The sequence below is a fragment of the Protopterus annectens genome, chromosome 3.part0 (assembly GCF_019279795.1).
Source record: "Protopterus annectens isolate FY-2018-M chromosome 3.part0, PAN1.0, whole genome shotgun sequence".
Classification (NCBI taxonomy): Eukaryota; Metazoa; Chordata; order Ceratodontiformes; family Protopteridae; genus Protopterus; species Protopterus annectens.
The window spans coordinates 124,840,975-124,865,807 of record NC_056731.1 but is presented as its reverse complement, the minus strand read 5'-3'; the positions used below and the strand labels follow the sequence as shown (position 1 = coordinate 124,865,807).

The window sequence follows — 24,833 nt, the reverse complement described above, 5'->3', positions numbered from 1 at the left end:
GGGGCTTAGCTCCACCAGCTCATACTACCAACAACCGTACAGGTGTCGGTGTGGCAAATACATCGTGTGGATGTCATTGCGTCAGGATACATCACACATGGTGCATACACATCACCTTTGCATAGCAACAGTCATCCACTGGGTATCACATGGATAATGTCCCCATACATGCATATCACATTGTACATGGTTGCCGTACACACACATGCCCCACATGGTGCTGTGGTTGCCATATTCCACTGTGGCATGGGTGCACATCTGCAGGGCCACACATATCTGTACTGTGTGTGTTACTGTTACATAGGTAGCCTTTGTACCTGTGTCATACACACATCTACACATGGGCAGGGTTACAATAACACATTCGTGGTGTACCTTCCACAATGGCTACGACTTTACATGGCACGGCATTGTCATGCCGTGATGTATACCAGGCTCAGACAGTTTACATATGCGGATGACAGACGGGGAACACATCTGTACTCATCTGCATACCACTTACACAGGGGTGTCATCTACTCTGACATGGGCCATGTCCTCTGCATTACTGATGCATGTAGTACTCATACATGGCAATGGCAGTGGGCGGGGTGAATGAAGCACTCCTGCATATGTGCACACATGCCACATTGCATGGCCTGGGCTTCTGTGTTGCTTCCGCAGACACGACACACACCATGCTGTGGAACATAGGTCCTGTGCACATCCCACAGGGACACACTGTGGCACTGGTCATGTGATAGCTCCCTTGCTGATAGGGTGACACATAGTCATGGTACCACCACAGCAGCAGTACTGTGTAGACATGCAGTTGACATCCACCTCTGCTGTTCAGTGGACACTACCATGGGGAGGTGACACTACTGTGTACACTGCACATGTGTTTACACATGGACCTGCTGGACTTCATTGTTGCACACATTGCACCTGCTACAGGTCGTTTGGACATGGTTACTTGGTGTTCCTTCCATTTCGGGTGGCTATTCTGCTACTACCCTGTCCCATATGTACAGGCCATACATATCCTGTTAGTGTACATAACACTAGGCCATACCTCCATTATGCATGCTACGCCTGTGATACTGTGTATGATGTCTGTCATATCCACCATGACAGCTTTACATTACACATACTTGACATAGTAACCCCTACTGCGAGGCATACGTGCCGCGTCGCGACATTACGGATGACATCGACGGTATATGCCCATACACATGTGTGCTGTGACAGTATACATACATGTCCTATCCCCTGCTGTGGCACTTCCTTGTTGGACATCCACTGCCAGCATCGGCGTGGGTGGTGGCATTGTTCTGTGTTTTGCTCTCCTGTGGCAGCCCTTGGGTTATCCCGGCTGTGTACATGATGTCCCACTGCTGTGCACACGGTGTCCACAGTCGTTGGTATGCTCAGCGGGATAGCACTACATAACTACCTTTCACCACTCTCTGCTTTATGGACAGGTATCCTTACTTACAAACACCGTTCACATACAGTGCAGCTTCGTCATACACATCATGCGTTACACACCAGTACATCTCGTGGGTTCTACATACCTTTCCTGTGATTACTTCTGTTTTCCATTGCGAGTCTCGCTATATCGTTATCTCTCACTCGAGCCGTTTTTTATTAGTGGTTCGGTATGAGCATACAGTTTGAATATCCTAGGAGTCTTCCTTATATCCGTCGTCACCTGCGACATGTGGGTTCATCACACCAATAGCTGTTCCTCGGTGTACTTGTGCGCATATCACCTGTGCATCTACTCCATCCGTACAGTACGCGTCATAACTAGGGCATGGTTCATTCCTCGCCTGGGCGTTGGTTATGTGCACTACCTTCGTGGAGATGGTCTGTATTGTGTTATGTTATGTGTGACTGCAGCCGCTATGTGTGGCGTCAGGTACATTTCGCAGTGGTGTTAGCCGTGGATTGTGTGTGTTGGGTATGGTATTATGTTCGACATGTGGGTGTCCCTGTCCTGGCGGCGTCTGTCGATGGCATTTTGCATTTGGATGTGTAACATAGCTCTTGTATTCCTTTAAACAACGGATGCAGGTAAGCATCCGCTGCTGATAGTGTTTCCCACGCGAGATGTTGCGGTTATGCCGCTGTCATTGACTGCCTGTATGTTTTTGCTGCTATTCCGGCTTGTATCCCTTTGATATGTGCGATGGGGTATATCGGCGGTTGTGGGTGACGGGTCCTGGTGGTGGGCCTTGCATTTCTACATACACGGTATGCTTGTGTGTGTGCTCCATCCCTGCCTGGGGAGCTGCAAGTTACCTGTCTGTTGTTCTGGGAGTATAGGTTTTGTTGATGTCATCTGGTGTCGGTATCGCCTGCATGTGTGCTTCCTGCATGTATTCCTCCATCACATCGGTAGTATATCTGCGGTTATTCGTACGTGCCGACTATCCCTTGGCATTTTGTCCCGGATATTTACAGTCATTGTGGTCCTGTACTTGGGACGGCCTGTATGCTACCGGTTGCCACCTATTCGGGTGGCGATTGCTTGTTTGACACTCGTAGAACACACAGTGGTGTTTATGGGCCGATACGTAGCCACGATCGGTGCCGGGGTAGCACATGCGTATTTCCGCGGTACATGACTATTGCTGTGTAACGTTGCCAACATATCATTTTGCAATTAACATATCGGTGCCATACATACGGTCATGGTTTGTACATACGTCCTTTGCATTTCATGTTGGCTATGGTCCTGTGGTACATTCTGGGACATTTTCGCGTTGCATCGTTTTACGTCGCCACGCGCCTAGCCAGGGAGGGGCTCTCAGTACTACTTTGGGGGTACTGCTATACATACGCCTGTGGTTCCTATACTGTATGCCTACACATGTTATTCCACTCTGCCTGTCACATGTCACCTACATACACATTTTACAGTGGCACACACATTACACTCACACAGCGGAACACACGACACCCTCACCGCACACATACACATACTGCCGCTGTCACAGGGACGGTTGCACACAGTACCTGCATTGCCCGCATCACCGGCGGCGGTGTCTACCTCCGCCCTCATATCCTAATAATATTACCCGCACATGTCCTGTTACTGTACCGTGGCCTGGCGATCATCCCTACTCACGATTATGCATTTAGGTAGGTTGACCTTTCCATGGGTTGCGTTCCCTGTCCTGTCAACCCTCCCGGATACTCAGGTTGTCGTTCACTATGTTTACTATGTACAGATATCGCGTCTTACTTCTCTGTCACCTTGCATCCCTCTGATTCCCTGTCTTACCTGTTGTACTTTATATATGTGTATGTGTACATATATTTCTACGTGTGTAATGATATCTATCTCCATACCTGTGTATGCACACATGTACATATGTATACACCTTGCGGCGAATGTGGCAGCATACGGCAACGCCGTCTGCTGTAGGACCTGCGTACGGTTGAGGTGTTGGCGTTCCATGCTCCGCTGGCTGTTGGGTGTGCAGTGTTTGGGTGCTACCTATGTTGGAGTCACACATGGGACTACCCATACGGTACACATTACGGGCGGCCATGTTTGTGTGACGTCCATTTCACTGTGTGTGCAGGTAGGGAGGTGTCAGTCCATGGGGCCTACGCTGTCAGAGTATGTGCTATACGTTCCCTCTTTGCCAAGGCATAGGCATATTGGGCACGCCTGCCTGCCTACTGGGGCTGGCACAGTGTGTTCATGGCGCTGAACGCTCTGTGCCTGTGCTTGCCTTGGCAGTTGTGGCGGGCTTTGTGGCCCTTCACCATTATGTCCATGCAGCAGCTGTTTCCGCAGGATCATATTATGTAGCATGGCACATACTATGAATATGTGGGCACATGTGCCTGGAGAGTACTGCAGGGCTCCACCGGATGTATCCAAGCACCGGAACCGTGATTTCAGCATCCCAAACACACGCTCTATGATTATTCTGGTTTGTGCGTGTGCCTCATTATGGCGTTCTTGCATGTGTGTGTGTGCATTTCTGATGGGTGTCATCATCCAAGGCTCAAGTGCATAGCCAGCATCCCCCACAAGGTGGCCTTGTGTGATGTCCCCCCTGGCGAATACCTGATACAGCTGTGAGGCATGCCAGATATGGGAGTCGTGGTAGCTTCCAGGGCTGCCAGCACACACATCCATGATAATGCCCTGCGCATTGCACACGACCTGGCAATTGATGGAGGGGAATCCCTTGCGGTTTATGTAGCGTCTACCCTGCTCCCTAGGTGGTGACTTGATTTGTATGTGCGTACAGTCTATCGCACCCAGTACCTCCGGGTATTGTGCCACACGGTGGAAGTGGCGTATATTGCTAGCCAACTCCTCCTGAGATCTGGGGAAGTATATATACTCATGGGCATGTCGTAACATGGCATCCAGGAACTGGTGTAGTACCCTGGATGCTGATGCCTGTGAGATGCCCATTATATCCCCGGTTGGCCTTTGAAAGGTACCTGTAGCCAGTATTCGCAAGCTTACACATACCTTTGTGTCCACTGGGATGGGCTTCCCTCTGTTGTCTCTTGTTCTCAGGCATGGCCGGCACAGCTCCACTATTTGCTGTAACGTGTCCCTGTCCACCCTGTAATGCTCTACTATCTCCAGGTCTTGAAGCCCCTGGTAGGTTACCCTTGGTCTGAACACTCTCCTTCTCCTCTGAGGCCTACGGTAGTTGTCGGCACCCTCCTCCGCAACTCCGTCTGTCTCTGACACATGCTGATGTATCACGGCCATGGCGGCACCCAACATATACATTTTAAAAGCTCCCCGTCTGTTTACACATAAAGTGCGGCGTTTGGGAATACGCGCTGTGTGTTGTGTGCATTCACACTTTATACTGTTGTGCTGTACACCCGGTGATGTCATTGGGTGTGTCTGTGCAGCCGTATCTGTGGATTATCTTCCGTGTTTTACCGTTGGCACTGCAACGCTGTTGCCTTTGGTGTTACATTACACTTGCCTGCATTGGTTTAGCTTTAGACCTTACGTTACTGTTTCTGCACGTTGCACCTACTATTTCCTCGATTGCATCCTGCAGAGCCCTGTCATGTGTCGTTTCTGGGACATGGCATATCATGCATTTTGTCTGCCGCCGCCGTTATGCTACCTCTCTACTTGGCTGTGCTGTATCGGTTCTTCACTCTTTGCAATTCTGTTACATCCCCTACTTTCTTTGCATTCATATGCCTCCCCTTTCCCGTTTTGCGGGTTTCTGCATGCAGAGTTGTCTGCTGCCGCCAATTGCCCTTCGTGGGTTGATTGGTGTTGATTGCTCATTACGACTCCAATTACACTGCTTCCGCATTTCCTCATATTCTCCGCATCACCTTCCTGTATCCGTTGTTGATGACGGGGCGGCCGTCACATGACTGGGTTGGGGGAACGTAGTCATCCTCATGCACATGCATCTCTGCGCGCATTGTGTGCTCTCAGCGCATCCATTTCCCCACACGCCGGTCCTGCTGCTGGGCTCCAATGTGCTTCCTCCTACAGTGGCACACCCCTCTGCGGTTGACATGTATTCCCTCTGGGCCACTCCTCTGTGTATTACCGCTGCGCCGTTTGGTGCAGCCTTACGCCGGCAGGGGTTTTGCGATTCAGTATTATCTGCCTCATTTGCATGGCATTGACTACTAATACATAGTTACGGCGCCGAACACTGCCGCCACTCCTTGGCAACCCTTGCGCTGTGGTTGTGGCTTTCCATGCATACTATGGTGTATTGTGGCTGTGAAGCTGATGTGTATTATACTGCTCTTTTAGGACATTGTCATATTATTTCATTGTTTCGCACCTTCCGCGGACATGTCCTGGGGTTCTGCTGTGGTTTCTGCGGACATACCATTTATGTCATTATTTACATTTTGTGCATATTTTCTTTTGACATTCTCGGTGTCTTTCGCCATTGGCATATTGCACCAGTATGATACCTGACGTTGACAGCCTTCCGTTACTCCTATGTCATGTTTGGATATATGTAAACCGTTTTTTTTGGTTTACATTGCCGCGTCTTATGCTACGCCTGCGCCACTTCGTGGATCGCTATATGCCTTCATTTGCATGGTGCAACACCGCACATGGGGTGTTTAACATACCTACGCCGGGGGCGGCGCAACTCAGGCGCACGCCGGTAGTGCACGTGGAATTGGATCGTACCTGAATCGCTCGGCGGCCATATCTGGCGTTGTGGCGCCTACGCTATGCATGCACCTGGCGCAAGGTTCATGAATCCCAGGGTTTATTACCCCACTGTTCTACCGCCCCCCCCCCACAAACACCCCCATTAGGATAGCCTGATCAAGGTCACCCAGTGAACACATTGACAATATTAATCTGTTTTCTTGGTGACAAAACTTTGCGAGAGTTTACCATAGTACAGCCTGCAGCTAGCTGCAATCACTGCAAATCCATTTGAATGTTCATGGAAATATAATCTAGACAGACAGAAAGTAATTGCTTATCAAACCAATTTAAATCTGTGAATGTTGCTATTATTTTTCTTTTCTCTTTCTCAAGATGTGAAGTACTGGTCTGACTTTCAATGTCTTGCAAATGAGTCTTCCCTGCCAAAATGAAAATCCATACCTTGGCCAGAATATGACATTTTCCTCCTCATTCTCTCTCCTTCAGTGAAGGAGATGACAGATCAGCTGAGGAAAGAGGAAACAGATTATTACTGGGAAAATAAGTTGCCAACAAAAAAAAAACAGTATAAATGTGTTAAATAATGTGTAAAAGTAATTGATTGAGAAGGTAGTAGAAATATATTTGAACAATAGCCATAGGGTTGTGACTCAGATAAACAGTAACAGAAGAATCAGCAAGTAGGATTTTGCTATTATGCAGGCAGTCAACCAAAGACATTTATGTTTTAAAAATACTAGAAAGCCAGTTGTCTTCAAATGCATTTTGAGAATAAGTGCATAGATTGAGTAACCCACATGTTTTGTAATTTGGTTCTGCAGTGACTAGCAGCACTTTAATTTTTTTTTAAGATCGGCTTTGTTAAGGGCAGATCCTGCCTCTTAAACCTGGTCGATTTCTTTGAAATAGTCACCAAGGCCATTGACAAGGGGAAGGTGGTCCACACAGCCTACCTGGACCTCACAAAAGCCTCCGATACAATACCCCACTTGGGCATTGTAGATAAGCTCACCAGCTTAAATATAAACCCCTATGTCACTAGATGGGTTGCAAACTGGCTCAACGACAGAACCCACATGGTTAGAATAGCTGGAGCCATGTCAGACTCCAAACCAGTTACAAGTGGCGTCCCACAAGGCTCAGTCTTGGGACCTCTCTTGTTCGGTATATATTTCTCGGAGGTACAGGCCAACATGGAAGGACTGTGGCTGACCAAGTTCGCAGATGACTGCAAACTGGGCGCCATAATAGACTCTCCAGCCGACACAAGCATCCTCCAAAAGGGCCTCATAGAGACAGACAACTAGTGCCAGAGCCATGGCCTCAAGCTAAATGCCAAAAAGTGTATAGTTATCCCCTTTGGCAAAAACAAAGTGCCCACAAATTACCACATAGGTGGTAATCCATTAAGTACAGAAGAAGTAATTAGGGACCTGGGGACCCAAGTTGATAGCGATCTCTCATTTGACAACCACGTGGCCAAAGTGGTTAGAAAAACATTTTATATAGCCCACCTAATCATGAAGGGATTCACATCTAGATCAAGGGAGGTCATCGTGCCTCTTTACTCATCCCTCATCAGGCCCATAATTGAGTACAATGCCCCTTTTGGGATGTACCTTACCAGACACCTGCAGCAACTGGAAAGACCCCAAAAGTACCTCACCAAGAGGATCAAGGGGCTCAAACAGATGCTGTATGCTGCCTGGTTAAAGAAACTCCAGCTCTACTCAGTGGCATACTGCCTGCTCAGAGGCGATCTGTGCCTGACGTATAAAGCCATGTCCAACCCGGAATTAATGGACATGCTGCACCTCAGAAAATCCAAATCCCATCGAGCTACGCGCTCAAGGGACTTAAACCTCAGCACTGAAATAAAAAGTACATGCTGGAGGGACAGATTCATAACCCAGAGGCTCCCTTCACTCTGGAATAAAATCCTAGTCCAGGTTAGGCAGAGTCCCTCATTGAGTCTCTTCAAGAGGAATCTTGATGAGTGGATGGGAGATCGTAGGTTTACCCCGGGTATCACTTCTGTGTCACTGTTAGACAGAGGCACAGTATACTAACCTCGAAAAAGGGCATAGCAAAATTAATTTAAAATGGGTGGCGAAAGCCATACACACTCTGGCTAGGCTTATAAATGCCCTAGGGCAGATAGCCTAGTATGAACCTATGAACCTATGAACCTAAATGATTCTTAGCAGTCTATCTTATGATACCTGCTATACATGTCCCTCTTCTGGGATAGAATACTTCATCATCAAAAGACAAAAATATGGTGCGTGGACAAGATGCCTAACAACTAACAGCTCAAAACTTTAGCTCTGTCTTTTCTTTATTATTCTGACAGGAAATTTTACATTTTATTGTAAGAAACAAGTTTAATTTTATTTATAAGTCATAGATGATTATTTTTTGTCATTTTTCAAGAAAATCAGTATTGGTGCGTACTTTTTTTATTTTATCCTATCAGACGTTCTTCTACAAGTGATACAGATATGAATAACTCAAAAAAACACCCACCAGGAGAGTGTAATGAAAAAGGAATTACAATCCATTATCACAAACATGCAGGAACTGTCAATCAAAATGGATAAGCTGGAGAACAAAATTGATAGCATAAAGCAGGACAGCAAAAAGCAACTGGACTTATTCAATGAGGTAATTAAAATTCTGATCAAATTTCTTCCATTGAAGAATGCCTTACTCTTGGAAAAAGTGGACAATTTAGAAAGTAGATCAAAGAGGAATAACATAAGAATATATGGGGTGGCAGAAAAAGAGGAGGGAAGTAACATGATACAGTTCTTGAACAACTGGTTACCAAAAGCTCTGCATCTACCTGAATCTCTTTCATTTGGAATTGAAAGAGCCCATCAGTCTTTGTCTTAAGCAACATCTATTAGTAATTCTTCCACTCCCAGATCTATAATAGTAAAGTTTTTGCCACTCAAGACAAGGAGTTGGTGTTAAAATCTGCCTGGTCACATTCTCCTATTAAGATAAATGGAAAAATCATATGTTTTGATAATGATTACACCTTTTCTCTCATTTCTAAAAGGAAAGACTAACCTCCTTTAATAAAATCCATAAAAAAATCCAATATTAATGTACAAGTCCTGTTTCTGGCTAAAATAAAAATCTAACTATCAGATGGAGAAAGAATCATCAGTTTTCTTTAAGAAGCAATGGACTTTGTTCAAATGAAAAAAATATTAACTGACACTGAGGAAATGGACTAGTCTACACAAAGCTTGAAGAGATAGGCAACTAAGAATGGGTGGTTGTTAACGAAGGAGCTAATAAAAAGCTTAAGGAAAAATAACTATCATAAATATGTTTTCAAATCTTGGCATTAAATTCTTTGCTTCTCAGTTTTTATTAATGGGAAGCATTAATAAGGTAAATTCAGTTTTGTTTATGTCTACATATCTTTAGTATCAGCTTCTTCTTGTCTTTTTTGTTACTTTATTATGATTCCTTTTTTTTTTTTTTTTTGCTTACTCATATTCTGGCTCTGATTTTTGATGCATAGAATGGAAATGTGTCTTGCTGAATGCTGAATAAACAGAACTATAGCAAAATTGCCTCTAGTCTGTCTCCTTTTGTGTACGTGGTGGGGTGACATTCCTATACAGGCAGCTATTAATGGTATAAATATGATCGTAATTATAACTATTGATGTGGTTGTAGACTCATATACAAAGTGTATACACTGGTTTATTTACATGTAGCTTCATATATACACAAAGCTGTATATAATAGTGAGTATACACAAATATATATATATATATATATATATATATATATATATATATATATATATATATATATATATGGATCCCCTTCACTACACCGACATGCCACAAAGCCGACACCCAAAACACCGACACCAAAAGACCAACAACACACAATACCGACAACGCACAAAACCTAACACCATAACACCTACACCCAAAACACCGACACACAAAACGTAAACTACACATAACACACAACTATACATGCACTAACCTTAACCCAAACCCTAACCCTAAGGTCCGACACAACCGCACACTAACCCTACCCGCACCCTAACCATAACTCACTTAACCCGCCCCTAAACCTACAGTCCGTCACTATCGCACACATACCCTACCTGCACCCTAACCCTAACTCAGTTAACCTACCCTTAAACATATAGTCCGTCACTATCGCACACTTACCCTACCCGCACCCTAACCCTAACTCACTTAACCCGCCCCTAAAACTACAGTCCCTCACTATCGCACACTTACCTGTCCGCTCCCTAACACTACATCCCTCACTCTATTGCACACTTACCGAGTCGCGCTCACACCTTGCCCATGTCGGTGTTTCGTCCGTCGGGATCTCACCTTGTCGATCATCTAAGTCGTTGGTCTTCTCGTCTCCTTCTGTAGAGTGTCGGTCTTCTAGCGTGTCGGTGTACTGAAGGGGACCCATATATATATATATGTATATATATATATATATATATATATATATATATATATATATATATATATATGTACATACGTATAGTACCCTCTTTTAATTAATATATATATATATATATATATATATATATATATATATATATATATCTGTGTGTGCAGCTGTTTATTTTCTAAGTAGTTGTTTTAATAGATTTCTTATTGGTTTGGCTATATTTGGAAAGCTGTAAGATGTTGGGGACTTAACACAAACAATATCTTAGACTGTGCTTGTTCAAGCAACTGCAAAACATGTTTTATTACAGAATTCTGCTTCGATTCATCGAGAGACACTGTAAGGGGAAAAATCAGCTTGAGACCACTTCACACTGAAACAGTCTACCACACCTTTTCCCGACTGAAGATTTCAAAAAGAAAAGAGAAGCTCATCTTCGATTTCTTCAAATGTCTCGTGAATGGCTTCTGCTTTAGTAAAAGTGACATCCATGTATCAAGCTGCAAGTGGACAAGCAAGGAAATCAACATTGATCTCTGAACCCACACAATGTGTCTAAAATGCCACAATGGAAGCACTAGTAATATATTTTAGCTTTTCCTGGTTAGGGGTCGCCACAGTGGAACTCCGGTCCGCTAATGATTGGCAGTGGAGTTTTACGGTGCCGCGTTGCCAGCCCGATGCCCAACCTTCAAAGAATGCACATCCATTTATGTCTTTAACATCACTCAACCATGGGGAGGACATGCATACTCCACACAGAAGGTGCTCCAGCCAAAATTCGAACAGGAGAACCTCTTGCTGTGAGGCGACAATGCTATTCACTGCACCACCATGGCATCAAGACTTAAATGTGTATTCTCTCATCTTTTGTAGATGCTGGCAGTTAAAAACTAGTAAATACATCAGTTTAATTAAAGAATCTCTACCTGTGCAGCTAACCTTCTCCAGATTAAATGAAGGTATGTTTTTAAATGCTAGTATGAAGTATTCCATTAAGAGTTAGCAATGATATGCAGGCATATATCTCTGTTTATTCATTTTTGATTGTCTTGGTAATGAAATCAAATGTAGAAAAAGTTGACATGTTAGAACTTTATGTAATGAAACTAAATAGCGATACGCATGAGCTACTTGTTGGAAAGGCGCAGGTTAGTGGAGTTAACCAATTAGCATGATCTAGAAAAATAAGGGGCAGTAAAAATAGCTCCAGAAAACTCTATATAGTTAATATACATACTCTTCCTAGATAGTAAGCTAATCTTAGACTGAGCTTTTGCAGCAGCACTGTATTTTTATTTCAAATGATTTAGTGTTTTCAGCTTGCATATATACTATTGTTAACACTTTTATTTGCACAGAGCAAAATGTAGTTCAGGCAATATATGGCATCATCATTTTGAATAATATTCTGTCAGTCATTATGCTGATTTAAGCTGTTACATTTAAATTCTTTCTAAATGGTGCATATCTGTTTATTGTAAAATCATGTATCATCTTGTGTTACATTTCTCAAAATATTTAGGACACATAAAATAACTTAGGTATTCATCACTGTAAGAACATATCTTAATAACATGTACTTGTCAGTAAGAACACTTATTGAAATTTTTTGTGTCCTTACTAGAAATAGTAACAAAAATGACAGATGCTTTGTAAAGCATATATGAATATGATGAATACTAATGTATAGTCTGCCCATAAATAGATAACAGAGGATGCACTTGTGTTCTTGTTTTCAGAGTAAAAGAGAAAGGGAGAGAGAGGGAAGAAAGGGGGATGGGAGTAAGAAACCCCTTTTCCAGCTCATCAAAAAGTTCATAGAAATTTAGCTGTTTCTGTAGTATTCTATATTCACTACTGTAATAAATAAAGGGTCATAGGCCATTTGCAGTGATGCTCAGAAACAATAGAGTCAATTGTTTTATATGATGATTCTATACATCTTTGAATTTGGTAATGAGTCAAAAATTAGATACAGGATATTGTTTTAAAAACAAGTGCAGTTATACCAAAGCTGTTTGGTTAAAATATTACATCTGATTATGATAATCCTTAACTCCTGGTTCCTATGTTAAGTCGTTATTCATCATTTGTCATTATATTTATAAACTATTGCTTGAATCTCTTCATTTTAACTAAGCAATGAATCCTATCCCATCCTCCTTTTTTTACATAGCTCCTCTAATATCTAAACTATGATATAAATTAAGGTGAATTGAATGCATACTTCAGTAAAAGGGTTAGTAATATGAATCAACAACATTTATTTTACTAGTTGTGATAGTAATGGGTTACTATATTTTTATAATTATTTTTCTTTATCGTTTGATACTTTACCATGGGCAGTAGCTAAACATAGAGTATTGGGTGTGTGTGATATGGATAGTGGGTGATTTGATTAATAATGTAATCAAACCAGGAACATTTAGTTCCATGAATTTTATTTATTTATTTATTTATTTTATTTATTTATATTTGTTGACCGGGAGTGTCCGACTGGATGTAGGTCCATTTTCAGTGGAGGCCCGGGGAGAAAAGCTCCACAGTTAAAATAAACAGACGTTAGTTACATTAGATTACATAGCAATTAACAATTTATATAGCAATTACTAACAACATATTTACAGATGAAGAACATAGTACATCAGTAGACAACTAGAATCTTTATCTGTGAAGTACATAACAGACATTAACAAATGTTACAATAAGAAGTTCCTGCTGTATAATAAGTACTAGGCTTATGAGCATCTGAACTTGCTATAATCAAGGTAGTTAGTGGAGTGTAAAGAAAGGTAGTGGTTGGATGGGGTGGGTGATATTAGAGTGGGAGTTGCAAGGGCATAGCCAGCATGTTTTTTATTGTATATAGTATTCTACTTCAAAAATCAAAAATTCAGTGGTTAAAAGTAAATATAATTCACTATATATAAAATCATATTGCGGATATTCTAATTATAATATACACGCATGTTAGAATATAAGTGTTTATCATTAAATGTCAATGGCATTAATAGTAATGCAAAAAAAGCTAGTTGGATTAAGTTTGTCAAAATGAATAAAGCACATATAATCTTTTTACAAGAGATTCACTTACTTAAAAAAGATTTAGATAAACTGGCCTTTAAGATTATTTGATTTTAGCAGACTCTTGTTACAAAAATAAAAGAAGAGGTACTCTTATATTGTGGAAAAATACTTTCACTTTGTCCAAAATTGTTAGTACTTTCTCAGACAAAAATGGAATGTTATGTTTAGTTGTGATAGAAATAAGAAATATTACACACAAATTAATTCATATTGGATACCTGGCTTGGGAACTAAATTTGTTGAGAAATATATGGAAACTATAACTTTACACATTAGAGGTGAAACCATCTTGGCTGGAGATTTTTAATTGTCTGCTATCAGATAAAGTTACATCTAGAACTAACAAACCTAAAATAGTACAAAACAGCTCCAAAAAAACTAAACCACTTTATTAAATCAATGAATCTAAGAGATATATATGACCTAAAAATTGAAAGTTCTCTTAATTATACCCACTATTCCTTTAGATTCATAACTCAAACTAATATAGATAAGATTTTCATTTCTAACAATTTCTGTTCCAAAATATAGGAAGTCTCAATAAAGTCATGTCCACTCTCTGATCATAATGCCATAACTTTTAATTTCAATGTAAGAAATGATGACTTAATCTTTTGGCAGAGGATTCCGGTGTATATACTAAAAATTAAAGGCTTTATAGGGTGAGTTTTAAATGAACTAACTACATTTGTAGAGTTTAATAACAATGGAGAGGTATCAAATACTATACAATGGGATTATTTAAAAGTATACATATGTGGCAGAATAAAGAATTGGAATCTTCTAAAAAGAAAAGAATGGGATAGTGATCTTTTAGAGTTGCAAACTAAAATTGATAAATTAAAATTAAATATAAAGTCCAACAATAAGGCTGCATGTTCTGAACTATCAACACTAAATCAAAAATATTTTGAAATATTAAACCATAAAGTTTCAATTAATTTAAAAAGGCTTAAGTTACAATCTTATTCTGTTAATCCCAAACATTTACATAAGTTGGTTTTAGATCTAAACAAATTAATAACTGAAATCATATTAATGGAATTAAATATAAGATTAATAATTCTACAGAAAATAACTGACCTAAAAGGTATATTAGAAGGATTAATATTACATTATAAACTGAATAATGATAAAAATCCTTCTCTAGAAAACGGTACTATAATTGACAAATGTCTTCAAAATAATATCAAAATAAACTATCAAAATAACAAACCAAGATCCTAGATAAACCACTATCACTAATGGAATTAAAAGATCATATTAAAATCTAAAAAATAACAAAGCTCCAGGTTTAGATGGTATAATTCCAGAAATATACAAAATTTTCCCAGACGCTATGTTAAGGATACTTTTAAATGCATTTTCAATTATTAAAAATGATTTAAGTATACCTCCTTCTTGGAAATATTCTTTAATTTCCTCTATACTAAAACAAGGAAAAATATTCAGTCATGTTCCTCTTATCACCCTATTCCTCTGTTAAATGTTGATTACAACATTTTATGTCCATATTAGCTAACAGATTAAATAATATAATGCCTAGTTTAACAGATTATGATCAAACAGGCTTCATACTACATGAAAAAGTACAAGATAGCATTATTAAATTGTTAACCCTGATTGATTTTGTGAACAAAACTAAAAATAATTAGCAATCATCAGATTAGATATTAATAAAGCCTTCACCTCCATCAGCTGGTCCTATCCATATAAAATCCTTAACAATTATAATTTTAACTCAGAGTTTATTGATTTAATATTGAAGTTATATAATAACTGCATTGCATATATTAAAATAGGGTCATGTTTATCATCATCACTTAAAATATCAACAGGCACTAAGCAAGGTTTCCCATTGTCACCTTTTTGTTCACTTTATCAATTGAACCTTTTGCTACTTATATAAGAAATGACACAAAAATACATGATTTTCTTTAAATGAGAAATATTGTACAAAAATTCAATTATTTACAGATCATGTTCTCTAAGCAAGCAGAGATACAGAATATTATTTACATTATATAAACTGAATCAATCAATTTCTTTGAAAAAATTTCAGGCCCAAATTTCAACCAAAAGAAAACTGAAACATTATTAATAAATAAGAAAATAAATACATACCTACAAAATCATAAAAACTTAAAGTGAGGAGCTAAATTAATTCAGTATTTAGGTATTAACATAAAATGTACTTGGAAAGACACTATACATTCAAACTACAGAAATCTAATAAATGCAATCACAAATTTAGCTAATAATTGGAACAAAATTATTTTTCACTATATAAGATAGACTCACATTGATAAAACTGGTCATTTTACCCCAGGTTTTATTTCATACACAAGCACTAATTTTATCTCCTCCAAAAATTCTTTAAACAAATTAATACAATATTGCTTAAGTTTCTTTGGTTCCCTAAAAAACTGAGTATAGCCTATAACTGGCACATAAGAAGTTGGGATGATAATGGAATTGGATTCCCCAGCATAGAACTTTATACAAAATCTACTATTATTAATAGAGTACTACACTGGTTAGACACTACCTATATATCAGGCTGGAAATATAGACACAAAATAAATGTAATATATAACAGTAGTTATAAAATGGGTCTATATTAGAACACTGAAGTTTCAAAACTTTGTATTTTCTAATATCAAACTCTATTCAGCGAAAGCTGAAAATAGCAAAACAACAGAAAACCAATTTTTTTCACAGGGAAAGAATTTGGTTGTCCATTTCTGTGGCTTCGGTATTTTCAGCGCTGTGGTGGAATGTTATGGGTCAGGTTCAGGTAAGTGTGCGATTGATTGTGGGTTAGGCTAGTTAGGGTTAGGGTGTGGGTTAGGTATGTGTGCGATTGTGTGGACATGAGGGTTAGGGCAGGTTAGGTGAGTTAGTGTTAGGGAGTGGGTTAGGTATGTATGCGATTTTGTGGATGTGAGGGTTAGGGTGGGTTAGGTGAGTTAGGGTTAGGGTGCGGGTGAGGTAAGTGTGCGATAGTGTGGACATGAGGGTTAGGGTGGGGTAGGTGAGTTAGGGTTATGGCGTGGGTGAGGTGAGTGTGCGATAGTGATGGACCTTAGGATTAGGGTTTGGGTTAAGGTAAGTGGATAATTAGTGGTGTGTGTATAGTTTAGTGTAGGGTTTGGTGTAACATTTTAGGTGCATTTGTGTGGATTGCTGTTTGTTTGGTGTGCTTGTGTTGTGTGTATGTGTTTTGGAACAACAAATTTTTTCCCTAGGAAAAAATTTGCTGTTCTGTATGTTCGTTGTTTTCAGCTTTCGCTGAATAGGGCTCAATATTAGAACATTCAAAGTTTTGAAACTTCAATGTTCTAATATAGACCCGTTATAAAATACAGATATAGGTTCATATGTTCGTACTAAGCTAACTGCCCTTGCGAGCCATTGTAAGCCTAGCCAATTATCCTTTCTGAGACTCAAACCCTGCACCTTGTGTTTGTAAGGCTAACACCTTAACCATCAGGCCACCCTCCCAACCATCCCCTCTTCTCTGGGTATTAGCAAAATATATATTGGCTTTTACATGATTATTGTTTAAATAATAAGCAATTTCATCATTTTACTTATGGTATAAATCAAATCTTCAATACTTTTAAAAATGCAATAGATAATAATTACACTGTTAAGAATTTATTATTTATGTTTTTTCCCATTGCCTACACCTGGATTGTTCAGAATAATTTAATTTGGATAAAATGTTGGACTTTAAAGGCAACAATTTAAAATTCTGGTATCAATTTCTAGATAACTATAAAATACATTATTTTAGCTGGATTTGATGGCTGTCATGATAATTGGCTTTCTCTGCAAACTTTAAAACAATTCATTGATAATAAAGTGAAACTGTTACTTAAAGTAGAAACAGATCCTTTATCGAACTTGTTATAAGTCTTTATACAGATCAACTCGACAGATAATAAACATAGACCATACATTTCATCAATATATAGGATTTTACGTGATGAATTCTTGACATTTGATTTGATGTTTTGGGATTACTCTACAAAAGTCAACAAGGAATCCTCTTCAGATGATAATAAAAAATGATAGTAAAATCTGTAAATTACACAACATTTTCTCTTTATTGAAAATTGTTCACTTGGAGTTTTTTACTCCACATAAAATTGCTCTTATACATACATGTACTGAAACAAAATGTTGGAGATGTGGTTAAATTCCTAGAAGATAATAGGATACATACGTTTATAGAGTGTAGAGTTGTTTTACAATTGTGGAATGATTTTAGATATTTTCTTAAGGTTCTATGGACAGACAAATGTCATATTACAGATTATTTTTTGCTATTCAATGTTCCAATCCCAAATGTGTTTGCAAAACCACAAATACCTCTTCGTTGGTCTCTGTTAGCCATTACCAAAAAAGTAATCACTATGAACTGGAAAAATATACAAGGTATTTTATTTGCTGAATTTATAAATACAACTAAGTGTGTGTCTAATAGAGAAATGCAAACTATTCTTTCTAGAACATCTAATATAACTCACAAAAGTTTAGCCTGGCAATAGTTACAAGTCTTATTAGATAAGTATTAATGGTATGATGTAATTCATACTGAATTTTGTTATGAATGACTGTATATAGTGTGGTTTTAGTTGTTTCTGAGAGTTATATATTGTTCATTATTCTGTTTTTTTTTCTTATGCCTTGATTGTATGTGTATTTTACTGCTTGACTGTAAAATCAAATAAAAAGATGTTTTTTAAAAAAGGCAAAACATATATAAAACAGGATTTTGTCTATTTTGTGTCTTCTCAGAAGGTCAGAAAGTCAATGAACAATTGCAAGTGGTCTCAGTTCACACAGTGTACCCAATAAGCTTCCAGCAGGTAGATTTCAGTGAACAAAATAAAGAAGCAGATGTCTAAAATGTATAAAAGTGGATTGTATTATGTCAATATCAAAGAAAAATAAGCCACGGTCCTCATCAGTGATATATGATTAAGGCTCTTGAACAGTGTTTTGAAGGTCTTACAGGAGACTACAAGAGAGGTACACTGTGATGTTACCAAATCAGTCCATTTATTAATATTACTGTCACTGACTCAGAATTCACCTGAATTCTCCTTCAGAATTACTTGTAAGTAATGATGCCCATGTGAAAAGGTGAAATCATATGAAAACATTAATTGCTATTTCATGGGCTACTCACTATGACTTACTGTCACTGACAATTGTTTAACTTGGAGAAAAAGCAAACAATATTGAATATTGTCGAGAAAACTCGATTTTCATACAAATCCACAAATAGAGCTTGACCCAACTTCTTGAGTTATATTTCAGTGATCATTTTTATTATGCTTTATGGATGGTACTAAATTATGCACTAAAGTAGGTGATTTGGGGTATTTGTGGTATTTCTTTATGAATACATGAAGCAGCTCATTAACAACTCAAAGACCAAATATAGATATTAACTCAGTGCTCTCATGTCATATTCTATCAAGTTCTGGTCATTAGAATTTAGTGATAGTAAATATCTCTGAAGGCAGCATTGCTTTTCATGCAGCATTTCTTGATAATCGCTATTGTCATTTTTTTCTTTTTTTGGATAAAACAAAACTACAATTACTATAAAAACTTAATTGTAGGATATACGTATCAAACAAGAAGTTGGATCAAAGATAGGAATGGCTCATATGTCTTGTAATATTGAAAATCAAACCTGCATAGAGATAGCAGCCACTACAATAACTGTCTGGCAGTTAGTACAGAGCATCAAGTCTTTGAGTTGTTAAGGTGCTGCTTCCTCTAGCCAGTGGTAGAGTTAGATTCCTTTCTCCCACCATTTGCCTCATATATAACTCTGAGCACATCACCTAACCTGGCAGCACTCCTGGATTATCACTCAAAAGAACACTTATGTTCATTTGACTTACCCAGTTAAGAAATGTATAAACATACATATCTTATTCTGGTTGATGGACCTTTAGTGTATGGCAGCTAAACATTTTTGTGTGGACATTTTTATGTGAAATTGTCACTAAATTCAACATGCAAATATGTGTTCTGAAATAATTTTAGGGATAGTGAGAAAACAGTGACAGAAGATAAATAATTTTATTTTTAATGTTTCAAGAGGACTGCAGTTCTCGAATATGACTTGCAAATTTTTTAGAAACACATGCTACCAAAATTCTGTGGTGGATCATAACACCAAGCAGCACAGTATAATGCATGTGTCCACAGCAGCAATGATAAAGATGATAGCAATTCAAAAATAAAATGTTATTCGCTTTTTTGTATAAGTCAGATAAAATCCCGAATCCGTAGGTGTTTCTATTTTTCTTCTTCTTTTCTTTTTTTTTTTATTGAACCCTGGTTTGGTTGACTGGCTTGCTGACAATTATGTGGTACGCTAGATTACGGGAAGCTAACAGTGCTTCAATTTATAACTTGCATAAGCTTAGTAACATATTGAACTGTATTGACTAATGACCAGTGATGATGCTAGCCATAAGTTTATAATGTATCCTCTATTCCTTCCAAAGAAAACCTGTAGTAGCATCTGTTTCTGCTTACTGACAAGATCAGTACATCCAGGTAATAAATTATATTGCAAACAGTTTCTCCTCTTCCTTAGCTTCCTCAGCATTATCTGTAACTGAACCTTATATAAATGGCTGCAACAATATTCCTTTAACCAGTAAAAAAAAACAAAATGAAAATGACTGTGCAAATTTATTTTATGCGGCTGTCTGGCAAATTGGAGTTTATGTTCTTCATTTATCACATAAGCAATCATTTTGAACATGTGATCTTGTTCCACATACACTTTTTGCCTGCCTGACAGGATGTTATGCCAGAGTCCTCAATTTTATGGTTTCCTTTATAATTACAAAAAATGCTGATGTGGATCAGAGGTAACCCAAATAAGACTTGTATAATATGAATCAAAACACATAGATACGATAAAGTGATGATTATGCATTGCTGCATTCTACTGGCCTTCCATCCTATATTGGTTTCTGTCTTACACTAATCGGTTGCCATTACTAGCTTTCAATCCCCATTACCATGAATTTGATAAACTAGTTATTGCAAATGGATGGATTGATGGATGGATGGATGGAGGGCTAGATGGATGGATGAATGGATGGCTGGATGGATGGATGAATGAATTATTTAGTATTTATTGGTTAAATTCTTGAAGTAAGTTTAGGCATAGGGAGAACATGATAGATGGAACAGAGTGAAACAATATGTGAAAAAAGTAAACATAATTTGACAACAAAAGGCTAATTGAAATCTTTGTGTAATTCTTGGCATTGTCAGGCCAACTCAGAATCTGAGTATACTTCCTTGTAGCCTTTATTATCATTCTAAAGTAGCCCAGCAATGCTCTGGTAAGGTCATAATAGCTGCCTATTGTGTCAGTACTGGCCAATAAGCCAGACAGAATCCACATTAATAGGAGTCCTCCACAGTCTAGAGTTTTTGGCGATGACTACACCCCAGATGTCTGAGGCAGAACAGTATCTGTTTTATCAGAAATGTTGCCAATAACTGAGAGCAATGCTATTGTCTTGTTGTATTTCTGAAATCAGCCCGTTCATGACAAAGTAATGAGTGACATCACAGAAATGAATGACTTTATCATTGTTCGGCTCATTTACAGAAGCAAATTTAAGATTATCAGGGAATACGGCTGTGGGTAAGAGGAACAGTTGATAAGACAGCCTGTGAACATTATTGTATAAGGTTTTATAAAGCAGAATGCAGATTATTCTTGCCAGATAAGCCTCTTTTAGTGTCATAATTAGCCGTGTAACTAGAAATCCAGATATGGTTAAGAACGATCATATTCTATACCAGTAGCAAATGTATTAAATGAAGTATTACTAAATATTTCACTTTTAAAAAGCATATTTGGATGGTTAGCAAATATGCTAGCAGGTAAAGAAGCAATGTCTGTGGCAATCATAATGATCTCAAAACTTATTTTAGCTTGATTTTTGTATTTTTTCTTACTGCACCTAGTAAAGTTATTACTATAGCACTCTAAAATGGTTAGTCTTCCAAATGAAGTATCTAGTTTTAACTTGAATATATGTCGTTTTAGTTCTTTAGTTATTCTCACACATTTCTGTTATAATGTACAACTTCTCTGATTATAGATAACATTACAGTGTTAAAAGTTTTTATACTCAGAGTCACTAAATTACTTTTCTTTAAAAAACTGTCATTTTCATGAGATGAACTCTTAGACTTACACTCTGGATTTCCAGTTACTATTTTTGTGCATATAGTTGATATACATGCAAATATATACGATTATGTCATGAATGGTTGACATCAATTATGTCATGAATGGTTGACATGAAATGATTGACACAAAAACCAACAAAAACATATTGACTACTCATGTTATTGATAGCAGTACACAAAGATACACAATACATTGAAAAAGGAATCAAATGTCATTTTCCAATGTATTACCCATAATCCTACCACACATTCACCTCAACCTTGCCTAAATAGTGGTAGTATTAAGGAAAAGGCTTAAAAAAGTTAGCTGCATGGTAGGGTTATAGGCAGGACCACGGGCAATGGAAAACTAGGGTTAGCACACATTTCTAAGGTGGGCAGGGGGACTTTGCCGTTGTGCTAGCCCTAACTCTAATGTGCAGCTTACCTTAAAATAAAAAACTTTTCACAGCACTGCTACCACACAAGACAGCTCGGATACTCACCATGTACAAACACACACACACACACACACACACACACACACACACACACACACACACACTTACTAAATCTGTCCTCTTATCTAAACACTAAATACATATGTAGACTCCCTGCCTCACCTCTTACCTTTGTTAATCAATTGGATGTTGCCTAAAAGAAATAATGTTTTGCTCAAAATGCTCATTAGCTCACGTTTGTTGTACAGATGCATGTCGACCGAGTGAACTGCAAGCGTACAAATGCACACACACACACACACACACACATATATATATATATATATATATATATATATATATATATATATATATATGTATGGATCTAGAACTAATGCTCGATGACACGTTTCCATTAATCGGAAACGGCTGAGCACAGTTTCGTAAAAGTGCTTCTTCACCGAAAAAGCACTTTTGCGAAACTCAAGTAAAAAAAAAAAACACCTAACAACATTAATAAAAAAACAACAGTAATCATGTTTACGCAGAGGGGTAAGCCCCCCTGCACCCCCCACCCCCACTTTTATATTCTCACTCTGAGATCGGCCCCCCTGCACCCCCCCCCCCCACTTTTATATTCTCACTCTGAGATCGCACTACAGTGGGGAAAAGGGAATATTCCCTTAGCCCCACTGTGCCACAATCTCAGCAACAGACACTTCCTCATGTTTTTTTTTCTTTAGTACAGTTTCACAAAAGTGCTTTTTTTGCTGAAAAAGTCAAAAAAGCTGTATCAAAAAAAGATGGTTGACAATTATTTGAGACTGCCCCATTAATTGGGTTGGAAAATATGCCCTTTTCTCAGTATTATACAATCTGAAGGTTAGAATGTATAATTAACAGATAATGTGGTGGGTGCAGCACCTTACATGGGGGTGGAGGGTCTTGCTCCCTGGCAAAAAATGTTGTTTTATTGTTGTATGTTCAGAGGTTATATATTGGAGCATGCACAGTGATGTGCCAACTTTTTTTTTTATTTTATTGTGCAAGTACACACATATTATATACATATATATATATATATATATATATATATATATATATATATAAAACATAGATATATAGTTATTTATTTATATATATTTATTTATTTATTTATTTATTTATAGTCTAGGTAAAGAGCACTCAACAAACTGACTGTATTATATGAAGCAAAACAAGAAGAAATACAGGTTGAGGTAAATAGCTGTTCTTGAATAAAATGCCAGAATCTGTAAAAATTCCAGCTCTGTCCAATACTTATTAAGTGCAAATGGTTGATTTTCTTGTGTTTTTCTGGGGAAAATGAATGCCCCTATTTATAATCTAGTTTTCAATGTGCATTTATTTCCTAGAATATTTGGTCCAAATGACCTAACTTGTAATATAACATTTTATAGAGAAATTGGTTTTGGTGGATATTCTGCAGATTTTTAAAAGGCAGAGGAGAAACTGGGAGGAGGATAAAAATCAAAGATAAACTAAGATGGCTTCATTCAAACATTCTAACATATCTAAATTCTAAAGGAAATGAATTAGTTGAAATTATAAGGAGTGTTTGACATTTTTAACTTGTAGACAATAGAAAAAAACATGTCAATTATCACTAAAGACTGTAGAGAGTAAGTCAGTGTCACAGATCTGATGAATGCTCACACGAATAGCCAGAAAATGAATGCATAGTTTGCATAAGAAGGTAGCAGTAGTGAACTACAGACAGATTGCATGCTTGCTGAACCAACCAATGCTGCAATTTATATGACATAAAATCTATATGTTCTATACCTTACTATAACACTACACACCACAAAAGCAAAAGGTCAATCAATATTCTTTAATGACTAACAATCATTTTTAAATAAGTAAGCTGTTTAAAAGTAGAACTCTTATGGGTACAAAACATCACGCACATCGGCAGGAATTATAGCTCAGTATATACTCTTTACATTTTTTACTGTACAATTATAACCTAGTACATGATGTTAAACTGGATGTCAGGAATCCAATGCAGAACTGTTTGAATACTGAATGTCAAACCTGGTTTGTTTACAAAAACTTGTGGGATAAAATGGATTGTTAAACAGAGGAGTGATGAAGACCAGGAGGTTTTGACTATGAGGCCAAAATGGAATAATTAAGTCCATCATGACTGGATATAATATACAAGCAATAAAACAAAAAGACCAAGGCTGTCCAAAACAAATATTTAGTGGTTAGGTAAGGAAGATAAATATTATAACAGTGAAAAGCTTTAACATACCTAGAAACGATTATGTGGGGCCTGCATCCATGTTAATGTGGTTGAAGAAAACTGAATACAAAAGCTGTTGAAGAAATTAGACTTGAGCAATAAGATCTCAACAAGAAAATATAACATTTTAGTTGTACAATTAAACAGTACTAACATGGTGGCATGGGATGAGGTGATAGGG

The 24,833-nt window shown here is 38.0% G+C and overlaps 1 protein-coding gene across 1 annotated transcript in view; it reads left to right on the top strand.

Annotated features, from left to right (window-relative positions):
• Positions 1-24,833, top strand: part of LOC122796782 (macrophage mannose receptor 1-like) — a 2,734,532-nt gene that overhangs the window by 2,341,250 nt on the left and 368,449 nt on the right. The window contains 1 exon segment of the mRNA XM_044065509.1: positions 11,474-11,559. Coding sequence (XP_043921444.1) covers positions 11,474-11,559 — 86 coding nt within the window.